Raw genomic sequence first — 24,977 nt, forward strand, 5'->3', positions numbered from 1 at the left:
TTGCTCCGTCTGATTACCATCTCTTCAGATCGATGACGCATGGCCTGGCTGACCAGCACTTCCATTCCTACAAGGAAGCCAAAAAATGGGTGGATGACTGGATAGAGGCCAAACCGGTCGAATTTTTTCGCAACGGGATTCGTATGTTGCCAGAAAGATGGGGAAAAGTTGTAGCTAGCGATGGCCAATACTTTCAATAATTCATTTGTAACCATTTTTTCACAATAAAGGCTCAAAATTTGAAAAAAAACGGGAAAGACTTATTCACACACCTTATATTACCTATAATCCACAATATAGTTTATATTTGGACAATATCTTTGTTAAATCGGATAGATAGATAGGTATCGCTAAAATATTTCGCGAAATCCATTTATCTCGGTTTACCGGATATCTCGTATAGAGATATAAGAATCTTCGAGAAACTACTCTCTTCAGTTTCTTGTAATGACATTCATTCACTTGATGGAGAGAAAGTAAGACTTTCATATTTCAGTGTCTGATTGAACCTTTGTTCTTGTACCATCGATAAATAAATGGTTGCATGACTATAAATAATCTTGCAGTGGGTTTAAAACCTCAAAAGTGAAAAGTGCGTAGTTAATATTTCATCATTATCATCACGATATTGCCTTTTTTTTTCTTATTTTAAATACCTACTTCTTAAGTTGTGAATAGTTATTTATAATACAAGTGCAGAAGGCATTGGTATTCTTCCACGAGTTCAAAATTCAAAAACAAGCCACGAAGTGGCGAGTTTTGGAATGAACGAGTGGTAGAATGAGCCTTCTGTACGAGTATTATACATTATTTTCTCTAATTCTGTGGTTATTCCGTTCATTCTTCCACATCTTGTAGAACAAAATCGTGCGAGAATTTATCAGAAACGCACAGTTTTCATGGTTATATTTTATTATTCTATGTTGGCACTCCGAACTTTCCGCTACGGCTTTATCTGTCAATTCATCAAATTGCCTTAAATAAATGAGTTCTGCCAACCAACATTTTCAATGCAAAAATCACTAAATTATATTTATGGAAATATTTCATTAATTTCAATGAAAATGCAATGAATTAGAGAAAATAACGTATAATACTCGTACAGAAGGCTCATTCCAAAACTCGCCACTTCGTGGCTCGTTTTTGAATTTTGAACTCGTGGAAGAATATCAATGCCTTCTGCACTTGTATTATAAATAACTATTCTCTAATTCATTGCATTTTCATTGAAATTAATGAAATATTTCCATAAATATAATTTAGTGATTTTTGCATTGAAAAATGTTGGTTGGCAGAACTGATTTCTTTAAGGCAAATTGATGAATTGACAGATAAAGCCGTGGCGGAAAGTTCGGAGTACCAACATAGAATAATAAAATATAACCATGAAAACTGTGCGTTTTTGATATATTCTCGCACGATTTTGTTCTACAAGATGTGGGAGAATGAACGGAATAACCACAGAATTGGAGAAAACAAATTTTCAGTACTGAGTTTTTTGCTTGACTAAATTCGTTGTGGATATGATTTTGGAAGAACCCAAAGCCGTTAGATCAAGCGATCTGTTTGAACGACGAATTTCAGATAAATTTCAGTAGGAATATCTTTCATTTTAATTTTGTGCCAAATCCGTTCATTCTATGATACCTTGTAGAACAAAATCTTATTTTTGCAGTTGAATTAATGCATATAAAATAAATAATTGAAATAAATGAATGAATTCGAGCAGATCCAGGTTATGTGCAGGAATATCTGAATCCGTGAATTTTTACTATTCAATTCTGAATCAATTAGGTAGACTGCACCTAATTAGTAATTACTTCGGTATTTTTCATGGTCGGAAAATATTAGAAAAATATTTATAAATGTCGTTTCACGTGTAATGGGTACATACTAGCAATGTTTTGAGGCAGGAAGTTGTTATTGGTTTTTTTTGTTTGCAGAGGCGTCATTGATTCAAGGACAAATGAAATGTGGAGTATTGTCCAGAATCTGAATGATATTACTGAATTAATGAGACGTTCAATTGATGATTGAAAGGGACTCATACTCATAGGCGCACATAACTGTTCGCGGAATATGTGAAACGGTTCTTGTTGGAAATACCGGGCTAAATTGAGTCATTTACTCGTTTCATTACCCAACCCTGAATGAGTCACACCTTCTGCGTTCATTGTTTTAATGTTTGAGCGCTCTATCATTTCGTCAAAATTCGATTATGCCCAATCGTCCGGCCGTAAACACAATAATTCTAAAACGAAATAACTAATACATAATTTCAGATTTTCCGCTCACGTTCAAATCTCGAGCACCTAGATACCAACCGAAATTAGAGATTTTTCCTCTTGTAACCACCGATTTTTAGGGGGTTTGCACATCATTTCTTTGAACAATAATCTACATTGTAGAATGAAAATATATTTAATTCGCGAATGAAATAAAAAACGTTACTATTTTCGCAAAAGAATTGATGATATGTTCAATGTACAAAGCACTGATATATTTTCTAAATATTCGTGAAAAAATCCTACAAAAAATCATTACAAAAGAAAAAGTAGAAGTGTCAAAAGATGACAGCAGTGAAAATACAGGGCTATTCAAAATGAAACCATCATTGGAAAACCTTATATCTAATGTTCCAATAAGACTTCAGTTAAACAAAATAGTGTATGAAAAAAAATTCTGAAAATGTGGATTCTTGTTTCGAGGATAATATGATTCTAGTAATGGTAAAAAACCTTGGTTTTCTATGGGAAATACATCCACTCATTCACTTTCAATAGCCATGAGAGGTAATCCTGACGTGAATTTTTAATTATCTACAAATGAATTTGTGCAAACAATGAAAGTATAGAAGAATCGTGATACTCGATGACCCAACTTTTTTTTCAATTCAAGTCACTCATCTCTAATGGTCCAGGCTTATTACAAATAACTCTGAAATTTGAGCTACTGACATTTATGGGTAATAAAACTTATCTTTCGCATATCATGTTGTATTTTTATTATTGTGCTTCCGTATGTTATTGGAACGATTATATTAATTTCCTTTTCAAACAACAATAATATGCCTGATTAGTTCCTCAATACTATGGAACAACAGCAAAAATACTAAATAATTCGATTATCTATTATTTCAAAACATCGGAAGAAATATAATGTTTACGTGTTGATTTGATTTATGAAATTCAGTTTGTTTTCTTATGCCGAGTTTTAAAAAACGGTCATTACGAAAGAAACGTAGATTTTGAAAGAATAGTTGTAGCACTATCACTTCCTCGTTCTTATCTTCAGAAAATTCAACACTTCGAAGTACAGTGCATCCCTTTTTGGGTGAGACAGCCAGGTTTCTCGCTTGTTATTCAAAATAGAGCCTTGCGGTTTTCACGTTCCTGTCCTACTTTTTCGTGAAACTCAAGTTGGTCTAATCAGATTTTGCATAACTGTTTCCGTTCAAGAGATACAGGGCGATTTTGGAAATTGATACTTTTCGGACCCCTCCTTTAACTCCGAAGTTATTAGAAATAGATTCGATTTTGTGATGCCTCCCTGGAGAAATCATGTATCAATATTCCACTCTTCTTTCACCTCGTCAATTCATTGAAATTCTTCATTCTCTGGTTTCGCACTTTCGCCAAAAATTATTTGCCGGAAAGATATTTCGGTTAGATTTGTGGTCATTTCACAATTTTAATGATAGGTCAGACAGCTGTTATTGCCAAAACTACTTCCATTTTATTTCTACCCATTGCTTAATAGATAATTGTTCTGAGGGATTTGTATCATATTAGCTTTCTGTTTCTTTTGGAGGTAATTGAATGTTGTACTAATATTTCATTGACCCTGACCTGAATAGCTTTGGGTCTAGTTCTATGGGTGCTAACAATTATGATAATGATCCCAAATGTGAGAATGTTCGAAATTAATTCCATTTGGATGAAGCGTTCAATTATTTAATATTTATGACAAATTATAGAATTAATTTTTTTCTGATGGACAGGTCTACGAGAATAAAGTTCAATGAGAATGGATAAAAAAAAGGTTAGGCAAATTAGAATTCGAAGAGGAAAGATAATAACATTCTTTATAGTTTTTGAGATGTTGAAGAAATATTCCACTACTTAAAAGTTTTTGGTATTAAAACACTGGACGGACCTGATACAGGTGCATTAACAGCTGCAGCTGATACATTTTTGGAATACGATATTTCATTTAGTTCATTTCCACGCATTTCTTGAATATTGCTTCATAGTGACCATCAAACTTCAGATAAGGTGTGATAGATTTAGTGTTTGGACAGATGGTAAATACAATAAGTTGCTCCTCAACGACACTTTTTTTGCCAAATTTGAGACAGCTGTAGATCGTATTGACTGAAGAGTTATCTTCACGTTTTCACATTAAGTCGGCTTTTTCTCCTCGTTAGGCTGTCCAGGAACCCAATGGATTCCGTCCTACAGGAATACATATTCTTATTACATGCTCTGTCTGGCTTCCAAGAGTGATCTCATTATTCATTGAATGATGTTATAACGAAGATAACAATTAAAAAAAAAGGCTTTTCTGATGAGTAATGAATGAAACTGAAGACAAAACATCTCCGAAAAATTTACACAAGCCGAATGTTAAAGTAATCAATTATCTAAGTTTATTGAACTCCTACTTCATGAATGAGTAAATTTTTTTCTGATTCGTTTCTCACATATCTTCGTAAATGTGTCAAGTAAACAAATGATTTAGTATCGAGTCTTTATATTATGTAAGAGCTTTTGTTTTCATTTGACCAACATTCTAAAAATAGATAAGGGTTTTCACGATCTAATATCATGAAGGAGGATTCCCAAGGATTGAATGAAACGGTATTGATGAATTTTCGGTGTGAAGTGGTTGCAGCACCAATTTGAACATTTGCAGTTGTATGTCCTTGATAACTTCACGAATTCCATCTTTAAAGTCCTGAATCGGTTGTGAAGCATTGGCATAGATCTGTCATGTGGCCCTAAAGAAAAAAGTCTAAAGGAGTTAAATCACAAGATCTCAGTGGCCACTGGTGATCAGCAGGATATTTTTTTTTGTAAAATTGTGATTACTTCGTTGCTTGTGTGACACGTATTGCCGTCTTGTTGAAGATAAACATCGTCCATATCAATATATTTCAATTCCTGCCAAAAAAATCATGAATCATAGCTAGATAGGGCAATCCATTCACGGTAGCAGTTGAATCAGTCTCATTTTCGAATGAAAAAAGTCCAATCACACCATCAGCCCACAAACCGAACCAACCAGTGCAACGTTGAGGATGGAGAGGTTTTTCAACAATCATTCTAGAATTTTCCGAGTCCCAAATGCGACAATTCTGCTTATTAACGTATCGCCTCCGAGATGACGCACATCGTTTCGATTCTTCACATCACTAACTTGTCACAACAACTCAAATTTTGTCACCAGTGTCACTTTTGCCGGTTGAGAAGGTACCTTTCAGAGTACCCAAATGTGTTTAAGTTTTGCTATCTGTGAGGGCCAAATTTTTACATTTTTGTAGAAAATTTTAACAATTCCATTGGGTTGTTTTTATTTTTAATATTTACGAAAGAATAGAGTAGGGGTTTCAAAATTATAAAAATAAATTGGAATGTCGGAGCGTCTATAGTTCCATATTTTTTCCTTCACTAAACTCCAAGGTTTATTGTTGGACATTCATTTTCTCGAACCTTCATTTTTTCTTTCATAACATAGGTACTAAATATCCGGGCGGAATCTAAACACCATTTACGGTAATCAAATATATCTTCATTGGAATCGTCGACTATTTATTACATCTATTAATCGAATCTAGACGAATTATCGTTTCAATGTTGAATATTTTAATCACAATTATAGTAGAGCTGCTTTAATTCACGCCAGGTTCATCAAAATGCATATTGAGTAACTGATATACTTGACCCATTGATGTATTTCGAATCGAAATCTTACACGAAGATTCGGTACGAATTGTCAAGGTTTATGTCAATTTGGATGACCTTCAAGAATGTAAATATTATATATAGATCTTGAAAACTGAAAACATCAGGGATATTCACCTGAACCTTCTCGTTCTTTATCAGAAGATCAGACATTGTCGAATATAATCCTTATATAATACATCGAGTTCAATGAAACTGAAAGTTTGAGGAATATCTTATGCTGTATTACTGTGAAGACTTCATACATACAGGATGGTCCACATAAAATAGTCCATCCGAATGTGAGTTTTTCCGGAAAGCATCCTCAAAGAAAGGTGAATCATTATTTGGAAGGGGCATCTTGTGATTGCAACTTCAAAGGGGTATACAGGAAATATATTCAAAATTCTTGAGGAGGTTGCTACCCTTCTAAAGGGGATGATCCTACCCCCATGAAATACCAATCGTTAGTTATAGATACCTACATTTGAAATCCTCTTGGCGTATTTTGAAAAAACTCAAACTTCCGGAAATATCTGGCTAGACTGTTTTATATGGACCCCTGTATAGTTTCAGAAGTCAAGGTTTATCCTTGAGATGAGAAAGTTGTATGTACTCTCCCATAATCAATTCCGGAGTCTTAATAATACTTACAACGTATAATGAGAAGGGGACTAATCTTGTTTTCACTTGATTACTATCTTCAGAAATGATTTTTTTTCAATGCACACCTTTCAAAGAACTCTCAGAGGTTTAAAGCGTCCATCGGATGATAGATTTCGCTCTCAGATTCCAGTCAAATTAATATTAGAAGCAGCAGGAATTTCCTACTGAATATAATCATAATATAATATACACTGTGTCCGTAAAGTATGGAACAAATTCATTTTTAGCTAAACGGACCGCATTTTAAGAAATAATCCTGAAACACGTCGATTTTTTATTTTAATTTACCGTATTTTAAAATAATAATCTAATATACAGGGTGAATTACTTTCGGGTAATTAATGACGTCACCGTAATTTTTTTTTTTAATGGAACACCCCCATTTTGTCTCAATTTTCCGATTACTATAGCTGAGCTGATTCCAAAAATGTATCACATGTTGATTCCAATTGGTACAGGGTGCAAAAAACTACAATAGTGTGTGCTCATAAAGCAACGCGTAATATTCTTTATTAGGTAAATTAACAATATTAGCAAAAATACTTTTTGTCTAGCGGCAATAAACAAATAATTAAATTTCACAAAAAACTAGACGACTATGTTTTTTTTTTAAATTGATAAGAAATAATTTCTTTCATATTTTGTCTGCTAGACCACAAGTACCAAACGTGTTTGGAAACAGCTCATTTTTATTAATCTAAAAATGCAACAAACTACAGGGTGTTAAGTTCAAACCAATTACCGCTAGACAATAAGTATTTTTGATAATATTGTTAATTTAACTAATAAAGAATGTTAGGCGTTACTTTATGAGCACACACAAAACTATTGTATTTTTGTCCATCCTGTACCAATTGGAATCAACATGTGATACATTTTGGAATCAGCTCAGCTAGAGTGATCGGAAAATTGAGACAAAATGGGGTGTTCCATTTAAAAAAATGACAGTGACCTCATTACTCGAAAGTAATTCACCCGGTATATTAGATTATTATTTCAAAATACGGTAAATTAAAATAAAAAATCGACATGTTTCAGGATTATTTCTTAAAATGGTCTGTTTAGCTAAAAATTAATTTGTTCTATACTTTACGGACACAGTTTATAATATCATCAGTGTATATTTGCAAGGGTTTTCTACTTCTTCTCTTTATCAAAACCATCGAATGGTTTTGGTATTGGATATGATCAAAAACCTGAGTAAAGCCTGTTTTACTCCTTGAAGACCTCAAATTTACCTTTCGAATGAGATCAGGCTAAAAGTACTTTTCATGGCAATTAAGAATCAATTTATTTCTGAAATTGTTTTTCAATGTTTTATGCTACGATCCAAACCCACTAACATGTTAAAATAATTCCTTCTTTCTCTTATAATAAATATCCATTTTATCGCTAGTGAAATCGCGTATTCTCTGCGAAACGTGTGTTAGTGTAACCATCTGTCAGTGGAAGTAATTAAATAAGTCATTCTTATAATTCATGTTTAACACTGACGAATGGATTAAAGCGTTAAATGAATGACTTAAAGATTTCTCCTTTCAAGTTTAACCCTGAAAGAATAAGATCGATGTGTCAACAGTGTCGTATTTATCACAATGGACGTTACACACTATACCTTTAGTAATGATGGTGCTGTCTTCAGTGAAATAATCCATTCAAAACATAAATCCACCTCGAAACTCTTCAAATTCTGTGTTTACAAAAAATTGATAAATGAACGAGCCCAAAAAAGCTCTACTTAATTAAATCACTGCATTTTTAAGGTTCTGATTACGCCATTTGTATTCTTTTTTGACGTTTTCTGTGTCATTTATATTCAATAGTTATGCCAAAGTTCGAAATTTGTTATATTGTTTTATTAAAATCAGGCTCTTATGTGAATAGTGAATACTCAGAGAAATTTAAGAAGAATTCATGCCGATATTTTTCAGTTACACAACTCACTATTCGTTGTGTTTTTGACAAATTTGAAAGTGGTGCCAAGTACAGCCTGAAAGAATAGTGCACAAATGATCACTGATTCTGTAACAAATTTCACAATTTCTAAACGTTGTTGAAGCGTGAATCTTTCCATGATTCAATTGCATAGCCTATTGAACACAAATGACATAAGAAATGTCAAGAATCATTTACAGTGTTGCCATTACAACCCTTTTAAATTGTTTTATCAATTTTCAAATCAGACAAATTTGTCGTTACTTTTGGATTGTGATTTTGTTTTTTTCTTTCAGAGCCAGGGGAAGTTCTGGAGAAGTACGATATAACGATGTGGTACGAACGAACAACAGTCCACGTTTTAGAGAACTTTCAGCTTACATCCCACAAGACGAGGAGCTGAGATTGAATTTGACAGTTTACGAATCCATGACGTTTGCTGCAAACTTGAAATTGGGTTATAATGTAACGCATGACTATAAGGGGCAACAGGTGAGTTGCATCAAATACAAGAAGCGCCGCGGATCTGCCTTTTGGGTGGATTCACATTTGAAGTGGATCAAAAAGTCGGTACAGCACAAAAAAGGTCTAGGAATTCTCTTAATTTCTTATTTTCAAGAAAAATTCATAGTTTCAATTGTTTACTTTTCAGAATTATGTAGAATCCAAAAATCTCATAAAAAAATCAGTCTGCCGTCCAGCGATTTTCTTGGGAACCAACAGAGCTTCTCGCGTGATCAAAACTTAAATTTCTACAGTAGTTATTTCCCCTAGCTCAATTATAAGTTCCATGAATTTTTGAAGGAAAAATTTTGACAAATTAAATTATTTATCGATAACATAACACATAAACATGATATTGAAAACATGTATTTTTCGATTCTCTTCGGTATGTAATGAAACCCATTGTCAACAGATTTCACAAAATGACCTTCGAAAAACCTACATCTGTCTTTCAGAACAAATACTTCAATTCGCTAACAATGTATGTATTTAATTGGTTTCATTAATCGTTATTGAAGTTGTAATTCGAGTGGTTGAAGAATCATCTGTTATCGAAGCGGATATTTACATTGAAATGACAAGAAGTCACAATCTGTCTTAAATAAAAAATTTCGTTGTCTTCTCGATTATTTTCGAAAGATAAATGAGAGCAATGACATGAACGGGGAAGCTTTGCGCACTTCAAATTGGATTTTTCCCTGGAAATCGTTAGTTTGCAATCAAAAAAGGAATTTCTGAATCATTTCAGACCCCACCCTGCTCAAAATTCGAAAATTGCAGATATTCGCCCAAAAATGATTTTCCTCAAAATTTCATGAAGAAATTTGGAATTCTCGATATAATTGACCTCACAAGTAAATAGAGGTAGTACTGAATAATTCATTCATTCCACAGATTCGCCTCCAAATCTAATAGTCAGTGACTCAGTTGTAACAATTTATTCTTTCGAAAATGCCAAACACATCTAAATTTCGCAAGTTCATTCATACAAATTTAGCGAATAGGATCGCGAAAACGAGTTGGAGCAATAAAAAATGCTACTCAAAGCTGAAGGTTAGAGACCTGCTTGACCTGAACTCAATTCACCCAATTCCAGAGAAATGTGATGATTTGATAATATATTCTCAGCTGCATAAGTTCAATGTTTCGTCATTCTGTTTTTTATTTTTACGCGATCTAGCTCTACCAGGCCGGTCGCCGTGTATAGAACTCTCGAACTGAATATGCTAGGCACTTGAAATTTTCAGGGTGAGTTCAGGGTTCGAATATCTCTATTGAGTTCGTTAATGGTTAAAATACGTTGATTGGTTCTGTAGTTTTGTTTGTATAGGGTTTTTGTAAATGGTTATAATTGTGCATTATTATTGTCATTTCTCATGTCAGTATCAGTACAATAGTGAGTAAATTACCTGAATAATGTCGTCCAGGAATTCTCCTTAAATTTCTCTTAGTATTCACAAATGGGCACTGATTTTGATAAAACAATTCAACAATTTTCAAACATTATTGGAGCATGTACATTTCCATGATTCAATAGTATAACCTATAGAGAACACAAATAAAAAATGACAACAAAAAATATACATAGTATAATTCCAATCGGAAAACCCTATTTAAAGTTCACCAAAAATGTAAGTTACTCAAATATTTAGTCATGAAGATTTTACCTACATTGGAAAAATAATTCGCAGAATATCTCCTTTAGGACGGTCCTGTACGTTTCGAATATACATATTCTATGGAGGAGAAAGGTTGACGAATCAATAAACATTCATTGTTTTCTGGAATAAGATGCAGACAAAAAATTCATGAAATATATGTGACATTAATAGTTTTCATATAATTATCAATTAAATGTACCTACCTACACCGTTTTTTATCAACAAAAAACTTCAAATATATTGTTCCTCATGCTGAATAGCTACTTTTTCGATCTGTTGTGAATTTCTGTTACCTCAATGTGAACATTATCGAATGATTTCGAATTGGCACACTACTGCCAAAAACTTGACAACTTTTTCTTGAAAAAGTTGCACCCGTATAAGGAATTTTGAGTTCCTAATTAATTTTCAAGGATAAACAGGGTGTTAGGTAAACTGCGGCAAAAATTCAAGAAGTTATTCCTTGCACTTTTTTGAGGACATTCTATCCTTTGATTTTAATTTTCTCATCATAGACTGCGAACTCTTTCAAAAATATCAGATCCGATCTCTCATTCATCCACATCTTCCACTAATGATTTTAGAAGGCCCCATAGAAAATAATCCAGGAGGTTCAAGTCCGGAGATCGAGCAGACCTTACGTGAGGTCCACCTCGACCAATCCAGCGATCTCCGTACGTCTACAATGATAATTGAAAATATTGAAATTTGTTGTGAATGTTTTTCAACCTATATCTTCGCAACAGAGCGCTTATTCAAAGATCATCAAAGGATAACATATCCTAAGAATGCCAAGGAATAATCTCGTGAGTTTTTGCCGCATGTATACCTAACACCTCTGTATAGAGGGCAGAATATCTTCAGAGAGTGAGGCCTTAATAATTCTTTCATGCGACCGTCTGACTCTTTTTTTCATAGAGAATTGAGCAGACTAGAATCTCGAAATTCGTTCGTCAGCAGTGAAAGGATTGTTTTGACATTCTGACACCGACAATTTTCTTGGATCGTTAACGTCATGCCACTATTAAAATAAACAAACAATAATGTGAAAAATTTAATGTATTGTTTTTTTGAATTACAGGTGGTTGAAATTCTCGAACTTCTAGGACTCGAAGCCTGTCACAACACCATGACATCGCGCTTATCAGGAGGTCAAAAGAAAAGATTGGCCGTTGCCTTAGAGCTCTTGAGCAACCCGCCTATTTTATTCCTTGACGAACCTACAACGTGAGTAATTATTCTTATTTATCTTGCTTGTACACAAACACAAACACCGTAGTAGTTTACACAAATGGCTTTGTCCTCTTTTCCTATACCGATGGCCATTATCATGTATGACTTGTCACCAATGGTTGATACAAAGTTGCGACATGTGTATATGCTTGAAGAAGCAAAGGTTGAATGCACTTGGAGTAATCTAGCGCAACGAAGGTGTAGGGTAGTTCAAATTTGATTTCCAAAAATGGGATCTCCAATTTTTGAGATATTTCATACAGAAACGAAAGAAACTGAAAACCTAATGTCGAGTTTTTTTGTTATTTTCGAGATATGAACGAAAGTTCGAATTTTTCATTCACCACTTCCTCATTTTTTATGTTATCAATATGAAAAAAAAAAACGAAAACATTGATTAAATATACAAATAGGCGTACAACTTTGCTTACATCGTTTTTTTCCAAAATTCGAGGCTTTATTGTAAAAAACTGGTTATACATTTATGATTCAAATTAATATCCATCGCTGGCCACTACTTTCTTCCAGCTTTCGAGTAGCGTACAAATCCCGCGTTGAAAAAACTGGTGATCTCATGAAGCGATACAATGTTTTACTTCTTCATAAGACCGGAAGTGCTGATCAGCCAGGTCATGTGTCATTGATCGAAACAAGTGACGTATACAGAATACGGCGGGTGGGGGTAGGACTTCCCATTTCAACGTTTCCAAGTATGTCTTGACCACTTTCGCAACATGGGGTCGAGCATTGTCATGCTGTGAAATCACTTCATCATGTCTCTCATTGTATTGCGGCCGTTTGTCTTTCAATGCTCGGCTCGAAAGCATTAATTGCGTTTGGTAACGATCGCCTGGGATTGTTTCATCGGTTTTAACAACTCATAATACACAACGCCGAGCTGGTCCAACCAAATGATCATGACCTTGGAACCGTGAATATTCGGTTTGTCTGTCGACGTGGAAGCATGACCGGGATATCCCCATGATTTTCTGCGCTTGGGATTAATCGTAATGAACCCTTTTTCGTCTCCAGTCACAATGCGATGCAGAAATCCCTTCCGGCATTGCCTTGCAAGCAGCTGTTCACAAGCAAACATGCCAATCAACACCTCTCGGCTTCAACCCGTACGAAACCTAATTTTTCTGTTTCTGAATCATTCCCTTGACTTTCGGGCGTTTTGAAATAGCTTTTTGCGTCACTCCTAATGATCCTGCTAATTCTTGTTATGTCTGACATGAGTATTGGTCAAGTAATGCCTCCAATTCTGCAACTTCGAAAACCTTCTTTCTTCCACCGCTATTCTGGTCTTCGACGTCAAAATCACCGTTCTTGAAGCGTTCTCGGCATGTTCTTTCACTAATAGCGACCTCACTATAGGTATTTGAGAGCATTCAATGAGCCTCATCTACAAATTTTTTCATATTAAAGCAGAAAATTGAAACCTCATCGACTTATTAAGAAGATATTGTTATCTATAACGACCTCTGATTTTTTTTCTCATACTTCTTGCTCAATATTTTCGGATATTTGTGGATATGATCATTCTGCCTTGATTGTGTGCATATTAACTTAATTATTTTCGATTCATCAACTCAAATTGTTTCTCATGCCTTTTCTTTTCTATTCTAATACTCATTTTGCTCCCTTTTGGACTTCATATTATTTTTGTTTCTGTAACGAATCTTAACCTGTTATCACTAAGGGATTATTATTCAATTATACCTTTGTTTATCATTTGGTAGATAAAAAACACTCCCAATATAATACACTCCTAAATTTGTATGACTTATGTTATTTTATTTTTGCACCACAGAGGTTTAGACAGTGCATCTTGTACACAAACAGTCACACTACTGAAAAATTTGGCTAGAGATGGCAGGACAGTTGTTTGCACCATTCACCAACCGTCAGCTTTGCTTTTTGAATCATTCGATCGACTGTACGCTGTAGCCGAGGGCAATTGCATATACAATGGAAGTGTTCGAGATTTGGTTCCACACTTATCGCAATTGGGATTGGTTTGCCCAGCGTATCACAATCCTGCTGATTTCCGTAAGTTATCCAAGAATGTATCTAACTATGCAGGGTGAGTCTCTGTTCTGTATCAAGGCGACAATTTAAAAACCATTAGTAGTAGAGAAAAAAAAGGTTAATTGAGGAATATGCCCTTAATTTTGAATAATCATGTGAGGGTTTCATGAAAAACTAGATTTTCTTGGAACTTCAACAGTATTCATCGTTATACTGAAAAAGTTGTAGATCAAAAAGTGTTTTTTGGTTAAATTCAGACTCACGCTGTATATCCTTTCCATTTAGCAAATTTATTAGTATAGCTTTGCATGGTATGTTCAGCATCATTAAGGACAATTATTCTATGAAGGTACAACTTTTGTGCAACATATAAAACGTTATTTATTTCTTTGTTTTTTTTTAGTTATGGAGGTCGCAGTTGGAGAGCATGGCACTGATGTTGAAACATTAACTAATGCGGCAAATGTAAAAGCAATTAAAGAGCTTGAGGATACTAAAGGTAATTATCTATTATGAACAATTTTAGATCATTCAAACGATTGGAAAAAAGACCGCCATAAATTTCTTCAAAAAATACGATTTCATTAGCGGAAAATGTTCAATTTATTGATGAATTTAATAAAATCGTGTGAAAAAACACAATATGAATTCAATTTATACGCAAGATAATCTAGTGGCATTACATTTTAAATATGATTTCTGGCATATGACCGCCACGGCTGGCTCGGATGTAGTCCAATCTGGACGTCCAATTTTCGATGACTTTTTCCAACATTTGTGGCCGTTTATCGGCAATAACACGGCGAATGTTGTCTTCCAAATGGTCAAGGGTTTGTGGCTTATCCACATAGACCAATGACTTTACATTTTCCCACAGAAAGTAGTCTAGCGGTGTTAAATCACAAGCTCTTGGAGGCCAATTCACAGGTACAAAACGTGAAATTAGGCGGTCACCAAACGTGTCTTTCAATAAATCGATTGTGGCACGAGCTGTGTGACATGTTGCGCCGTCTTGTTGGAACCACAGCTCCTGGACATCATGGTTGTTCAATTCAGGAATGAAAAAGTTAGTAATCATGGCTCTATACCGATCACCATTGACTGTAACGTTCTGGCCATCATCGTTTTTGAAGAAGTACGGACCAATGATTCCACCAGCCCATAAAGCGCACCAAACAGTCAGTTTTTCTGGATGTAACGGTGTTTCGACATACACTTCATCGCTAAACAAAATAAAATGGACGTAGTGCGCGATACGTATTCCGCACAGAACCATTATTTTCGAAATGAAATTGCACTATTTGCAAGCGTTGTTCAGGCATGAGTCTATTCATGATGAATTGCCTAACCAAACTGAGAATAAAGCACTTGACAGCTGTTAAATCGGTCATCATCTCGAACAGTAATGCCAACTTAAAGTTATATACCTCGAAAAAAGACACCATTTACAATTTATAATCTTTGTACAGACCAAAGGGGATTATCCTTACTGCTTTATTACCTTTATTTCTTCACTTTTTATTCATTCGCGGATAGAGGATGGCCCAGTCCATTATGTCACATAAAATAAACCCACAATCTGAAGCAATTCGAAAGTTATACAGTTTCAAACCAATATTTGCACCATGAGTCATCAGTAGGCCCGTTTAATATACAAAGTGATCATTTTCAGAAAAAAAATTGCTGGAGGAAACCGTTCAGTGGAGAAAATCGCTCATGAGTTCATTCATTGAAGAAGTCTCACCTCTACCAGCTGCAGTGGTTCGACAATTTTTATTATTATACAAAAGAAATCTTCTGGAGAATAAACGTGGTTATGTAAGTACTTTCGAACCTTTCCAATTCTACGATGCAAATAATTATGTGTTATATTTGAATTTATGAATATTTTTCAGAAATATCTCTTCAATAGATTGGTGGCGCACATCGCGATTGGATTTATTTTTGGCTATCTCTACAGGGGGGTAGGAAGTAAGGCGAATACAATTTTGGGTAACTACGTCTACATGTATGGTACACTTTTACTTGTGGTTTACACTGGCCAGATGTCTGTGATGTTATCATGTAAGTATTCGAAGATATTTTTGAGGTTTCTAATCACGTATACATTCGATATTATCAAATCGCACGATTAGATCTTAAGACAGAGATCTGACGACCGAATATCTGATGACAATCTTGAATTTCACTACGCACGTTTAGATTTTCGGATTACCATCATGTACCTCCATAATTCTCAAGAATTTTACACCATGACTCAATATTTTATCGTATAATATTTCAAATCATTTAAAAGAGTGGTTAACAAAATGAACGGAGTGACGTTTTCACGTTGACCTTGAACCCAAGTAACTTTTCCTAAATTAATTGAATCTTTAATGATCTCTTCTACTTCTGATCTTCCATGGTAAATTACTATATTTTTCAAAGAATTTAATCGTTTTTTGTTGATGGATCGAATTGAAAACCTCTTGAAAGTTAGGACTGTCGATTAGATCTTCAGGTGTGTTTAACGAACGTTCGATCTGCATCGACAGTTTTGGCAGGTCGTCGATATATTGGAAGACGTATTCAATCTTTCATAATTAAGAAGAACATATGGATATTGTTGTAATCTTTTTTTTTCAGTTCCTCTAGAAATGCGAGTGCTTACGAGGGAACATTTCAACCGATGGTATAGATTGAGCCCTTATATTTTATCAGTGGTGCTGATCGATATACCATTTCAGGTAAAAATTCATACAAATTGATTTACTGAAAATATGATGTTAATATCTCAAAACATAACCATTATAATAATCATAAATAACTGAACAATAAGTCCTGAAACAAGGGTCAAACCTAGTATTACGTAGGCTTTTTTGTGTCTCATTTTAACACCTATTTTCATTTCTATTTCTAGGATTATTTCTTACAGATGTCTGGCTCTATTACTCTATATTTTTTCACTATTGTTTCAAGTCTAATTACAGAGAAGTAACTCAATAGTTAGTAGTTACCTCTCAAACATAACTTACAGTACATTTTCAGAATTGATAAATTATTCATATAAGTGATACAACATGAAGTTAAATTACAAAAAACATTACTAATAACAGGCTAACTGAAAAGTACCCATAGTAAAACACAATTTTTTGGCAAATTTCGAGTTTATTATTGCACATAGTTGCCTTCGAGGGTGATACAGCGATTATAGCGTTCTTCCAACTTTTCGATACCATTTTTGTAGTACGATTGGTCTTTCGCCTCAAAATAGACCTCAGTTTCGCCGATTTTTTCTTCATTGAGGCTGAATTCTTTCCCAGCGAACATTCTTTTGAGGTCTGAGAACAGGAAAAAGTCGGTGGGGGCTAGATCTGGCGAATACGGTGGATGCAGAAGCAATTCGAAGCCCAATTCTTGCAATTTTGCCATTGTTTTCATTGATTTGTGACACGGCGCATTGTCTTGATGAAACAACACCTTTTATATTTTCTTCAAAGGAGGCCGTTTTTTAACGATTTCATCCTTCAAACGATACAATAATGATATATAATAATCGCTGTTGTTGGTATGGTCATTTTGGAGGTAATCAATGGATATTATACCTCGCGCATCCCAGAATACTGACGCCATAACTTTGCCAGCTGTCATATTCTGACACGTATCGTTTGAAGTTTGGTACTAACTAAAAATCATATGGATTTAATACTAGCACCGCTTTTCGATTGGCCTATTAACTTTTGAACTGCGTTTTGACTTTTCAGAAGAAAAGTTAGGTTGAATTTCATGCTTGGATTCAAGCATGAATAAGCAACAATTAACCTGAAGGTATGCGCATTTCAAGCATATACAGGCTCATAAATAGATACGAAAAAGGCCAAGTCTGAGACAAGGTTAATAGGTTACTGATCCACTAGAAATAGACATAAAAATAGGCCTCAAAATAAACGAGAAAAAGGCCTAAAGAAAAACGGGGTTAAAAATTTAGAACAATTTCTAACACTTCAAAACATGTTCTTTACAAACATAACACATAGTCACGTACAGGCTCACGCCTCTGTGATTATATGTTTATACCCTGTAGCTTACAGAATAACATTACATTACCTACTAATAACTGATGGACTTTTTATTATTATCTTTCGTTCCTAAAAAAAAAAAAAAATTTCATTTTTCTTTTTTAACTTTCAGGTCTTATGTTGTTGGTTATATTTAGGTATTTCTTATTACTTGACCGAACAACCAATGGACCATTGGAGGATAATCTTATTCGTAGTATTCACCACATCGTCAACACTATGCGCACAATCATGGGGATACTTCTTTGGTGCTTCGATTCCGATGAAGGTATACTTTTTGAATTATCAATTCTTTCTGAGAAAAATAGGTCTCCTGCTTGTAAAGGGTGTTTTTTCAGAGCTATAGAACTTTAAATTGCAATGAAACAACGATGGATTATTCGATTGTCATGAATTTTATTTATCCGCAAGATAATCTTGTGGCATTACATTTTAAATATGATTTCTGGGATATGACCGCCACGGCTGGCTAGGATGTAGTCCAATCTGGACGTCCAATTTTCGATGACTTTTTCCAACATTTGTGGCCGTATATCGGCAATAACACCGCGAATGTTGTCTTCCAAATGGTCAAGGGTTTGTGGCTTATCCGCATAGACTGATGACTTTACATAGCCCCACAGAAAGTAGTCTAGCGGTGTTAAATCACAAGATCTTGGAGGCCAATTCACAGGTCCAAAACGTGAAATTAGGCGGTAACCAAACGTGTCTTTCAATAAATCGATTGTGGCACGAGCTGTGTGACATGTTGCGCCGTCTTGTTGGAACCACAGCTCCTGGACATCATGGTTGTTCAATTCAGGAATGAAAAAGTTACAAATCATGGCTCTCTACCGATCACCATTGACTGTAACGTTCTGGCCATCATCGTTTTTGAATAAGTACGGACCAATGATTCCACCAGCCCATAAAGCGCACCAAACAGTCAGTTTTTCTGGATGTAACGGTGTTTCGACATACACTTGAGGACTAGCTTCACTCCAAATGCAGCAATTTTGTTTGTTGACGTAGCCATTCAACCAGAAGTGCGCTTCATCGCTAAACAAAATAAAATGTACGTAGTGCGCGACACGTATTCCGCACAGAACCATTATTTTCGAAATAAAATTGCACTATTTGCAAGCGTTGTTCAGGCGTGAGTCTATTCTTGATGAATTGCCAAACCAAACTGAGAGAAAATCACTTGACAGCTGTTAAATCAGTCGCCATCTCGCACAGTAATGCCAACTTAAAGTTATATACTTCGAAAAAAACAGCCGTTAGATAGAACAATTGACTTCGATAATGAAATAAATACATGCTCGAGACCTATTCTTTAGTTCTGAATAGTTGTGTTTCCATTATAACTCTTATCTTTTATTTATTTCCTTCATTAGATTGCTGTTTTCCTCGGTCCAGTCGTAGCATGCACGTTTTCCATATTCGGATTCTGCATCACTTATCTCAATACTCCGTTCTTCTTACGATGGATGTACTTCATAAGTTACTACAGGGCAGGATTCCATGGAATTGTCTACTCAATTTATGGCTTACAAAGAAAGTATCTACCCTGCCCGGATGAAGAACTTTATTGTCATTACTCAAATCCCAAAATCTTCCTACAAGAAATGGATATAGTGGACGTAGATTTAGTAACAAATTTAATTGTGATTGTTGCAATTTGGTGTGTGATGCATGCCGCCACGTATCTATCTTTATGGCTTAAACTGACCAAAAGATAAACCTTTGCGCCACTTAGACAAAGGATAATTACCAAAGAGCTTTAATATAATCCACACTAAAAACTTACCATCTTTGTGATAGAAATTTTAATCTAAAATTAATCAGAATGAACTCAGGGTAAGATTCACCAAGCGAGAAGGTGTGAAAACAGTATTTACTTCTTAGTTTTTTGTATTGAACAGATTACTATAAATTATGACGTAATGATTTACACCAGTGACTTATTTTTCTTTATTTATTACTTAGTTTTTAATTCCTGTGATGTTTTTGTATCGATAGTTATATTTCAGTTAGCCAATCAATTATTGGGAGCAAAAATGTCTTTTTCATATTATGGTAGTTTCGCAAGCAACTTATTCTTGTTTTCATATTAATTTTTGTTTGTTTCCGTTGAATATAAATGTATATTCTTTTTATTTGAAGATGAACTTTATTGTTATCAAGTTATGTTGATGTTGAAATGTGAAATAGTCCTCTGAACCTGTTAGTATTTTAGAGCCATTTTATATTTGCATGCCTGTAATAATAATTGTTTATTAGTTAAAATGAAACTTTTAATAAATATTATTCAACAATTTTACAAATCAACACTAATAATTGATGCCATTGTACTTCTTGATCCTTTTGTGACTTGATAAACCTCTCGTTTATTTTTTATGAAGAATTTATAACGCATAGTATTATAATAAATATCTCCTGGATTGAGAAGGAAATGTGGAACTCTATCTTTATGATTTGGGGCATCTGGGTAAAACTGGGGACTTAGACAAAAAACACCATGCTTGTTATAATTCTTGAGACCTTTTCCAACCAGAGTATGCAGTTTTTTCGGATCACCCTTATAGTTTTTAGGAGCTACGGGCAACTTGTTACCAGTATAAAACTGAACAGTAGGCTGGTTCGAATACAGTTCCAAAATCCTTCCACTTGCCGGATGTAACACCCTTGCAATGAAAGAATCCTGTTGGTACTCTCCTTTCGTGATGCAGTAGTTGTGGTCAAACCCTACCATATCTGGGTTTTTAGCGAACACTTCTTTCAATAACCGTGGCTGCCTCAAATCAAATGGACTCTTTTCGATTGTTATTCTATGTTCAGTAGGTATCATCAGCCGATTGGCTTCCCAAATGTATTCTGCATTTATGCTCACAACGTGGTTGAGCATCTCGGTAGCGCCAGTGTCATGTCCTGCCAAATTGAAGTAAATTTGGTTCGTCAAATTGACCCATGTGGGTTTTGTAGAGTACGCTCTATACTCTAACACGAATTCGTTGTCGTCAGTGAGTTCGAAGGAGGCATTCACTATAACATCTCCAGGATATCTAGCATCGTTATCTGGTGAATGGTGACTCATGCAATAATAAGTGTTTATTAGTCAAAATAGAACTTTTAATGAATATAATTCAACAAATTTACAAATTAACACTGATAATTGACGCCTTTGTACTTCTTGATCCTTTTGTGATTTGATAAACCACTCGTTTATTTTTGTATGAAGAATTTATAACGCATAGTATTATAATAAATATCTCCTGGATTGAGAAGGAAATGTGGAACTCTATCTTTATGATTTGGGGCATCTGGGTAAAACTGGGGACTTAGACAAAAAACACCATGCTTGTTATAATTCTTGAGACCTTTTCCAACCAGAGTATGCAGTTTTTTCGGATCACCCTTATAGTTTTTAGGAGCTACGGGCAACTTGTTACCAGTATAAAACTGAACAGTAGGCTGGTTCGAATACAGTTCCAAAATCCTTCCACTTGCCGGATGTAACACCCTTGCAATGAAAGAATCCTGTTGGTACTCTCCTTTCGTGATGCAGTAGTTGTGGTCAAACCCTACCATATCTGGGTTTTTAGCGAACACTTCTTTCAATAACCGTGGCTGCCTCAAATCAAATGGACTCTTTTCGATTGTTATTCTATGTTCAGTAGGTATCATCAGCCGATTGGCTTCCCAAATGTATTCTGCATTTATGCTCACAACGTGGTTGAGCATCTCGGTAGCGCCAGTGTCATGTCCTGCCAAATTGAAGTAAATTTGGTTCGTCAAATTGACCCATGTGGGTTTTGTAGAGTACGCTCTATACTCTAACACGAATTCGTTGTCGTCAGTGAGTTCGAAGGAGGCATTCACTATAACATCTCCAGGATATCTAGCATCGTTATCTGGTGAATGGTGACTCATGCAATAATAAGTGTTTATTAGTCAAAATAGAACTTTTAATGAATATAATTCAACAAATTTACAAATTAACACTGATAATTGACGCCTTTGTACTTCTTGATCCTTTTGTGATTTGATAAACCACTCGTTTATTTTTGTATGAAGAATTTATAACGCATAGTATTATAATAAATATCTCCTGGATTGAGAAGGAAATGTGGAACTCTATCTTTATGATTAGGAGCATCTGGGTAAAACTGAGGGCTGAGACAAAACCCACCATGTTTGTTGTAATTCTTGAGGCTTTTTCCAACCAGAGTATCCAGTTTTTTTGGATCACCCTTGTAATTTTCAGGAGCTACAGGCAACTTGTTACCAGTATAAAACTGAACAGTAGGCTGGTTCGAATACAACTCCAAAATCCTTCCACTTGCTGGATGTAACACCCTTGCAATGAAAGAATCCTGTTGGTACTCTCCTTTGGTGATGCAATAGTTGTGGTCGAAACCTACCATATCGGGGTTTTTAGCAATCACTTGTTTCAATAACCGTGGTTGTCTCAAATCGAAAGGACTCTCTTCGATTGGTATCCTATGTCCAGTAGGTATCATCAGCCGATTTGCTTTCCAAATGTATTCAGCATTTATGCTCACAACGTGGTTGAGCATCTCGGTAGAACCAGTGTCATGTCCTGCCAGATTGAAGTATATTTGGTTCGTCAAATTGACCTAAGTTGGTTTTGTAGAGTACGCTCTATACTCTAACACGAATTCGTTTTCATCAGTGAGTTGGAAGAAGGCATTCACTATAACATCTCTTGGATATCCAGCATCGTTATCAGGTGAATGGTGACTCATGCAATAATAAGTGTTTATTAGTCAAAATTGAACTTTTAATGAATATAATTCAACAATTTTACAAATTAACACTGATAAATTGTCGCCATTGTACCTCTTGATCCTTTTATGATTTGATGAACCACTCGTTTATTTTTGTATGAAGAATTTATAACGCATAGTATTATAATAAATATCTCCTGGATTGAGAAGGAAATGTGGAACTCTATCTTTATGATTTGGGGCATCTGGGTAAAACTGGGGACTTAGACAAAAAACACCATGCTTGTTATAATTCTTGAGACCTTTTCCAACCAGAGTATGCAGTTTTTTCGGATCACCCTTATAGTTTTTAGGAGCTACGGGCAACTTGTTACCAGTATAAAACTGAACAGTAGGCTGGTTCGAATACAGTTCCAAAATCCTTCCACTTGCCGGATGTAACACCCTTGCAATGAAAGAATCCTGTTGGTACTCTCCTTTCGTGATGCAGTAGTTGTGGTCAAACCCTACCATATCTGGGTTTTTAGCGAACACTTCTTTCAATAACCGTGGCTGCCTCAAATCAAATGGACTCTTTTCGATTGTTATTCTATGTTCAGTAGGTATCATCAGCCGATTGGCTTCCCAAATGTATTCTGCATTTATGCTCACAACGTGGTTGAGCATCTCGGTAGCGCCAGTGTCATGTCCTGCCAAATTGAAGTAAATTTGGTTCGTCAAATTGACCCAAGTGGGTTTTGTAGAGTACGCTCTATACTCTAACACGAATTCGTTGTCGTCAGTGAGTTCGAAGAAGGCTTTCACTATAACTCCAGGATATCCAGCATCGTTATCTGGTGAATGATGACTCATGCAATAATAAGTGTTTATTAGTCAAAATTGAACTTTAATAAATATAATTCAACAATTTTACAAATTAACACTGATAATTGACGCCGTTGTACTTCTTGATCCTTTTGTGATTTGATAAACCACTCGTTTATTTTTGTATGAAGAATTTATAACGCATAGTATTATAATAAATATCTCCTGGATTGAGAAGGAAATGTGGAACTCTATCTTTATGATTAGGAGCATCTGGGTAAAACTGAGGGCTGAGACAAAACCCACCATGTTTGTTGTAATTCTTGAGGCTTTTTCCAACCAGAGTATCCAGTTTTTTCGGATCACCCTTATAATTTTCAGGAGCTACAGGCAACTTGTTACCAGTATAAAACTGAACAGTAGGCTGGTTCGAATACAACTCCAAAATCCTTCCACTTGCCGGATGTGTCACCCTTGCAATGAAAGAATCCTGTTGGTACTCTCCTGTTGTGATGCAGTAGTTGTGGTCAAACCCTACCATATCGGGGTTTTTAGCAAAAACTTGTTTCAATAACCGTGGTTGTCTCAAATCGAAAGGACTCTCTTCGATTGGTATTCTATGTCCTGTAGGTATCATCAGCCGATTGGCTTCCCAAATGTATTCTGCATTTATGCTCACAACGTGGTTGAGCATCTCGGTAGCGCCAGTGTCATGTCCTGCCAAATTGAAGTAAATCTGGTTCGTCAAATTGACCCAAGTTGGTTTTGTAGAGTACGCTCTATACTCTAACACGAATTCGTTGTCGTCAGTAAGTTCGAAGAAGGCATTCACTATAACATCTCCAGGATATCCAGCATCGTTATCAGGTGAATGGTGACTCATCACCACTCTTTTATCCTCTATTCTAGAGCTCCAGAGTGCTCTATCAAAGCCTTTACTTCCACCATTCAGTTGATGAGGAGATATGTTGGCATCTAATCTGAATGTTTTATCTCTAATGGTGAAAGCAGCGTTAGCTACTCTGTTGGCAACCCTACCTATTGTCGATCCGATGTAATAAGATGGTTTTTGATAGTACTGCACGAAATCATTGAAACCAAGAACTACATCATCCACATTTCCTTTCTTATCCGGAAGTTCCATAGCTATAACCGAAGCTCCAAAGTCGATCATTTCGACTTTCATCTGATTTTCATTCAGCCAGGTGTATTTGTTGACTTTATTCATTTTTCCTGTAGTTTCATCTTCAATCAAATCAAAAATGTCGTCTTCTAAGGTCACACCAAGCGCTTTCTTAGGTCTTGGAGGACTTATAGGATAAGAAATCTTTTTACCACATGCCATTTTTGTTGATATTTGTCAACTGAATTGAACCTGTCAGGTGTAGAAACACAGATTAAAGAAAACAA

General features: G+C 35.2%; 6 protein-coding genes across 9 annotated transcripts in view; 1 reads left to right on the forward strand and 5 right to left on the reverse strand.

The window, feature by feature from the left end:
• Window positions 1–20,340, forward strand: part of LOC123685433 (ATP-binding cassette sub-family G member 1) — a 42,845-nt gene extending 22,505 nt beyond the window's left edge. For all 4 annotated transcript variants that reach the window (XM_045625126.1, XM_045625127.1, XM_045625125.1 and 1 more), the window contains 9 exons: window positions 8,840–9,035; window positions 11,790–11,935; window positions 13,755–13,993; window positions 14,376–14,471; window positions 15,645–15,790; window positions 15,868–16,036; window positions 16,601–16,701; window positions 18,146–18,301; window positions 19,410–20,340. In XM_045625126.1, the coding sequence (XP_045481082.1) occupies window positions 8,840–9,035; window positions 11,790–11,935; window positions 13,755–13,993; window positions 14,376–14,471; window positions 15,645–15,790; window positions 15,868–16,036; window positions 16,601–16,701; window positions 18,146–18,301; window positions 19,410–19,754 (1,594 nt within the window). In that variant the 3' untranslated portion in view covers window positions 19,755–20,340. The remainder of the gene's footprint in view (window positions 1–8,839; window positions 9,036–11,789; window positions 11,936–13,754; window positions 13,994–14,375; window positions 14,472–15,644; window positions 15,791–15,867; window positions 16,037–16,600; window positions 16,702–18,145; window positions 18,302–19,409) is intronic.
• LOC123685438 (galactose mutarotase-like) lies at window positions 20,257–21,128 on the reverse strand. The gene has a single exon (XM_045625131.1). The coding sequence runs from the start codon at window positions 21,107–21,109 to the stop codon at window positions 20,333–20,335; it is 777 nt and encodes a 258-aa protein (XP_045481087.1). The 5' UTR covers window positions 21,110–21,128; the 3' UTR covers window positions 20,257–20,332.
• Window positions 21,129–21,237: 109 nt separating this feature from the next.
• On the reverse strand, window positions 21,238–21,945 carry LOC123684471 (galactose mutarotase-like). The gene has a single exon (XM_045623754.1). The coding sequence runs from the start codon at window positions 21,943–21,945 to the stop codon at window positions 21,238–21,240; it is 708 nt and encodes a 235-aa protein (XP_045479710.1).
• Window positions 21,946–21,963: 18 nt separating this feature from the next.
• On the reverse strand, window positions 21,964–22,592 carry LOC123684473 (galactose mutarotase-like). Its single transcript, XM_045623755.1, has one exon. It carries the CDS (start codon window positions 22,590–22,592, stop codon window positions 22,074–22,076), a length of 519 nt encoding a protein of 172 aa, XP_045479711.1. The 3' UTR covers window positions 21,964–22,073.
• Window positions 22,593–22,863: 271 nt separating this feature from the next.
• On the reverse strand, window positions 22,864–23,615 carry LOC123684475 (galactose mutarotase-like). Its single transcript, XM_045623757.1, has one exon. The coding sequence runs from the start codon at window positions 23,613–23,615 to the stop codon at window positions 22,911–22,913; it is 705 nt and encodes a 234-aa protein (XP_045479713.1). The 3' UTR covers window positions 22,864–22,910.
• LOC123685435 (galactose mutarotase-like) lies at window positions 23,615–24,948 on the reverse strand. Its single transcript, XM_045625129.1, has one exon. The coding sequence runs from the start codon at window positions 24,910–24,912 to the stop codon at window positions 23,743–23,745; it is 1,170 nt and encodes a 389-aa protein (XP_045481085.1). The 5' UTR covers window positions 24,913–24,948; the 3' UTR covers window positions 23,615–23,742.
• Between the last annotated feature and the right edge of the window lie 29 nt (window positions 24,949–24,977).

The sequence above is a fragment of the Harmonia axyridis genome, chromosome 7, assembly GCF_914767665.1.
Source record: "Harmonia axyridis chromosome 7, icHarAxyr1.1, whole genome shotgun sequence".
Lineage (NCBI taxonomy): Eukaryota > Metazoa > Arthropoda > Insecta > Coleoptera > Coccinellidae > Harmonia > Harmonia axyridis.

What these genes read in the sequence shown, in the direction of transcription:
- LOC123685438 (XM_045625131.1), bottom strand. Translation starts at nt 21,109, where the DNA reads ATGAGTCACCATTCACCAGATAACGATGCTAGATATCCTGGAGATGTT.
- LOC123684471 (XM_045623754.1), bottom strand. Translation starts at nt 21,945, where the DNA reads ATGAGTCACCATTCACCAGATAACGATGCTAGATATCCTGGAGATGTT.
- LOC123684473 (XM_045623755.1), bottom strand. Translation starts at nt 22,592, where the DNA reads ATGCTCAACCACGTTGTGAGCATAAATGCTGAATACATTTGGAAAGCA.
- LOC123684475 (XM_045623757.1), bottom strand. Translation starts at nt 23,615, where the DNA reads ATGAGTCATCATTCACCAGATAACGATGCTGGATATCCTGGAGTTATA.
- LOC123685435 (XM_045625129.1), bottom strand. Translation starts at nt 24,912, where the DNA reads ATGGCATGTGGTAAAAAGATTTCTTATCCTATAAGTCCTCCAAGACCT.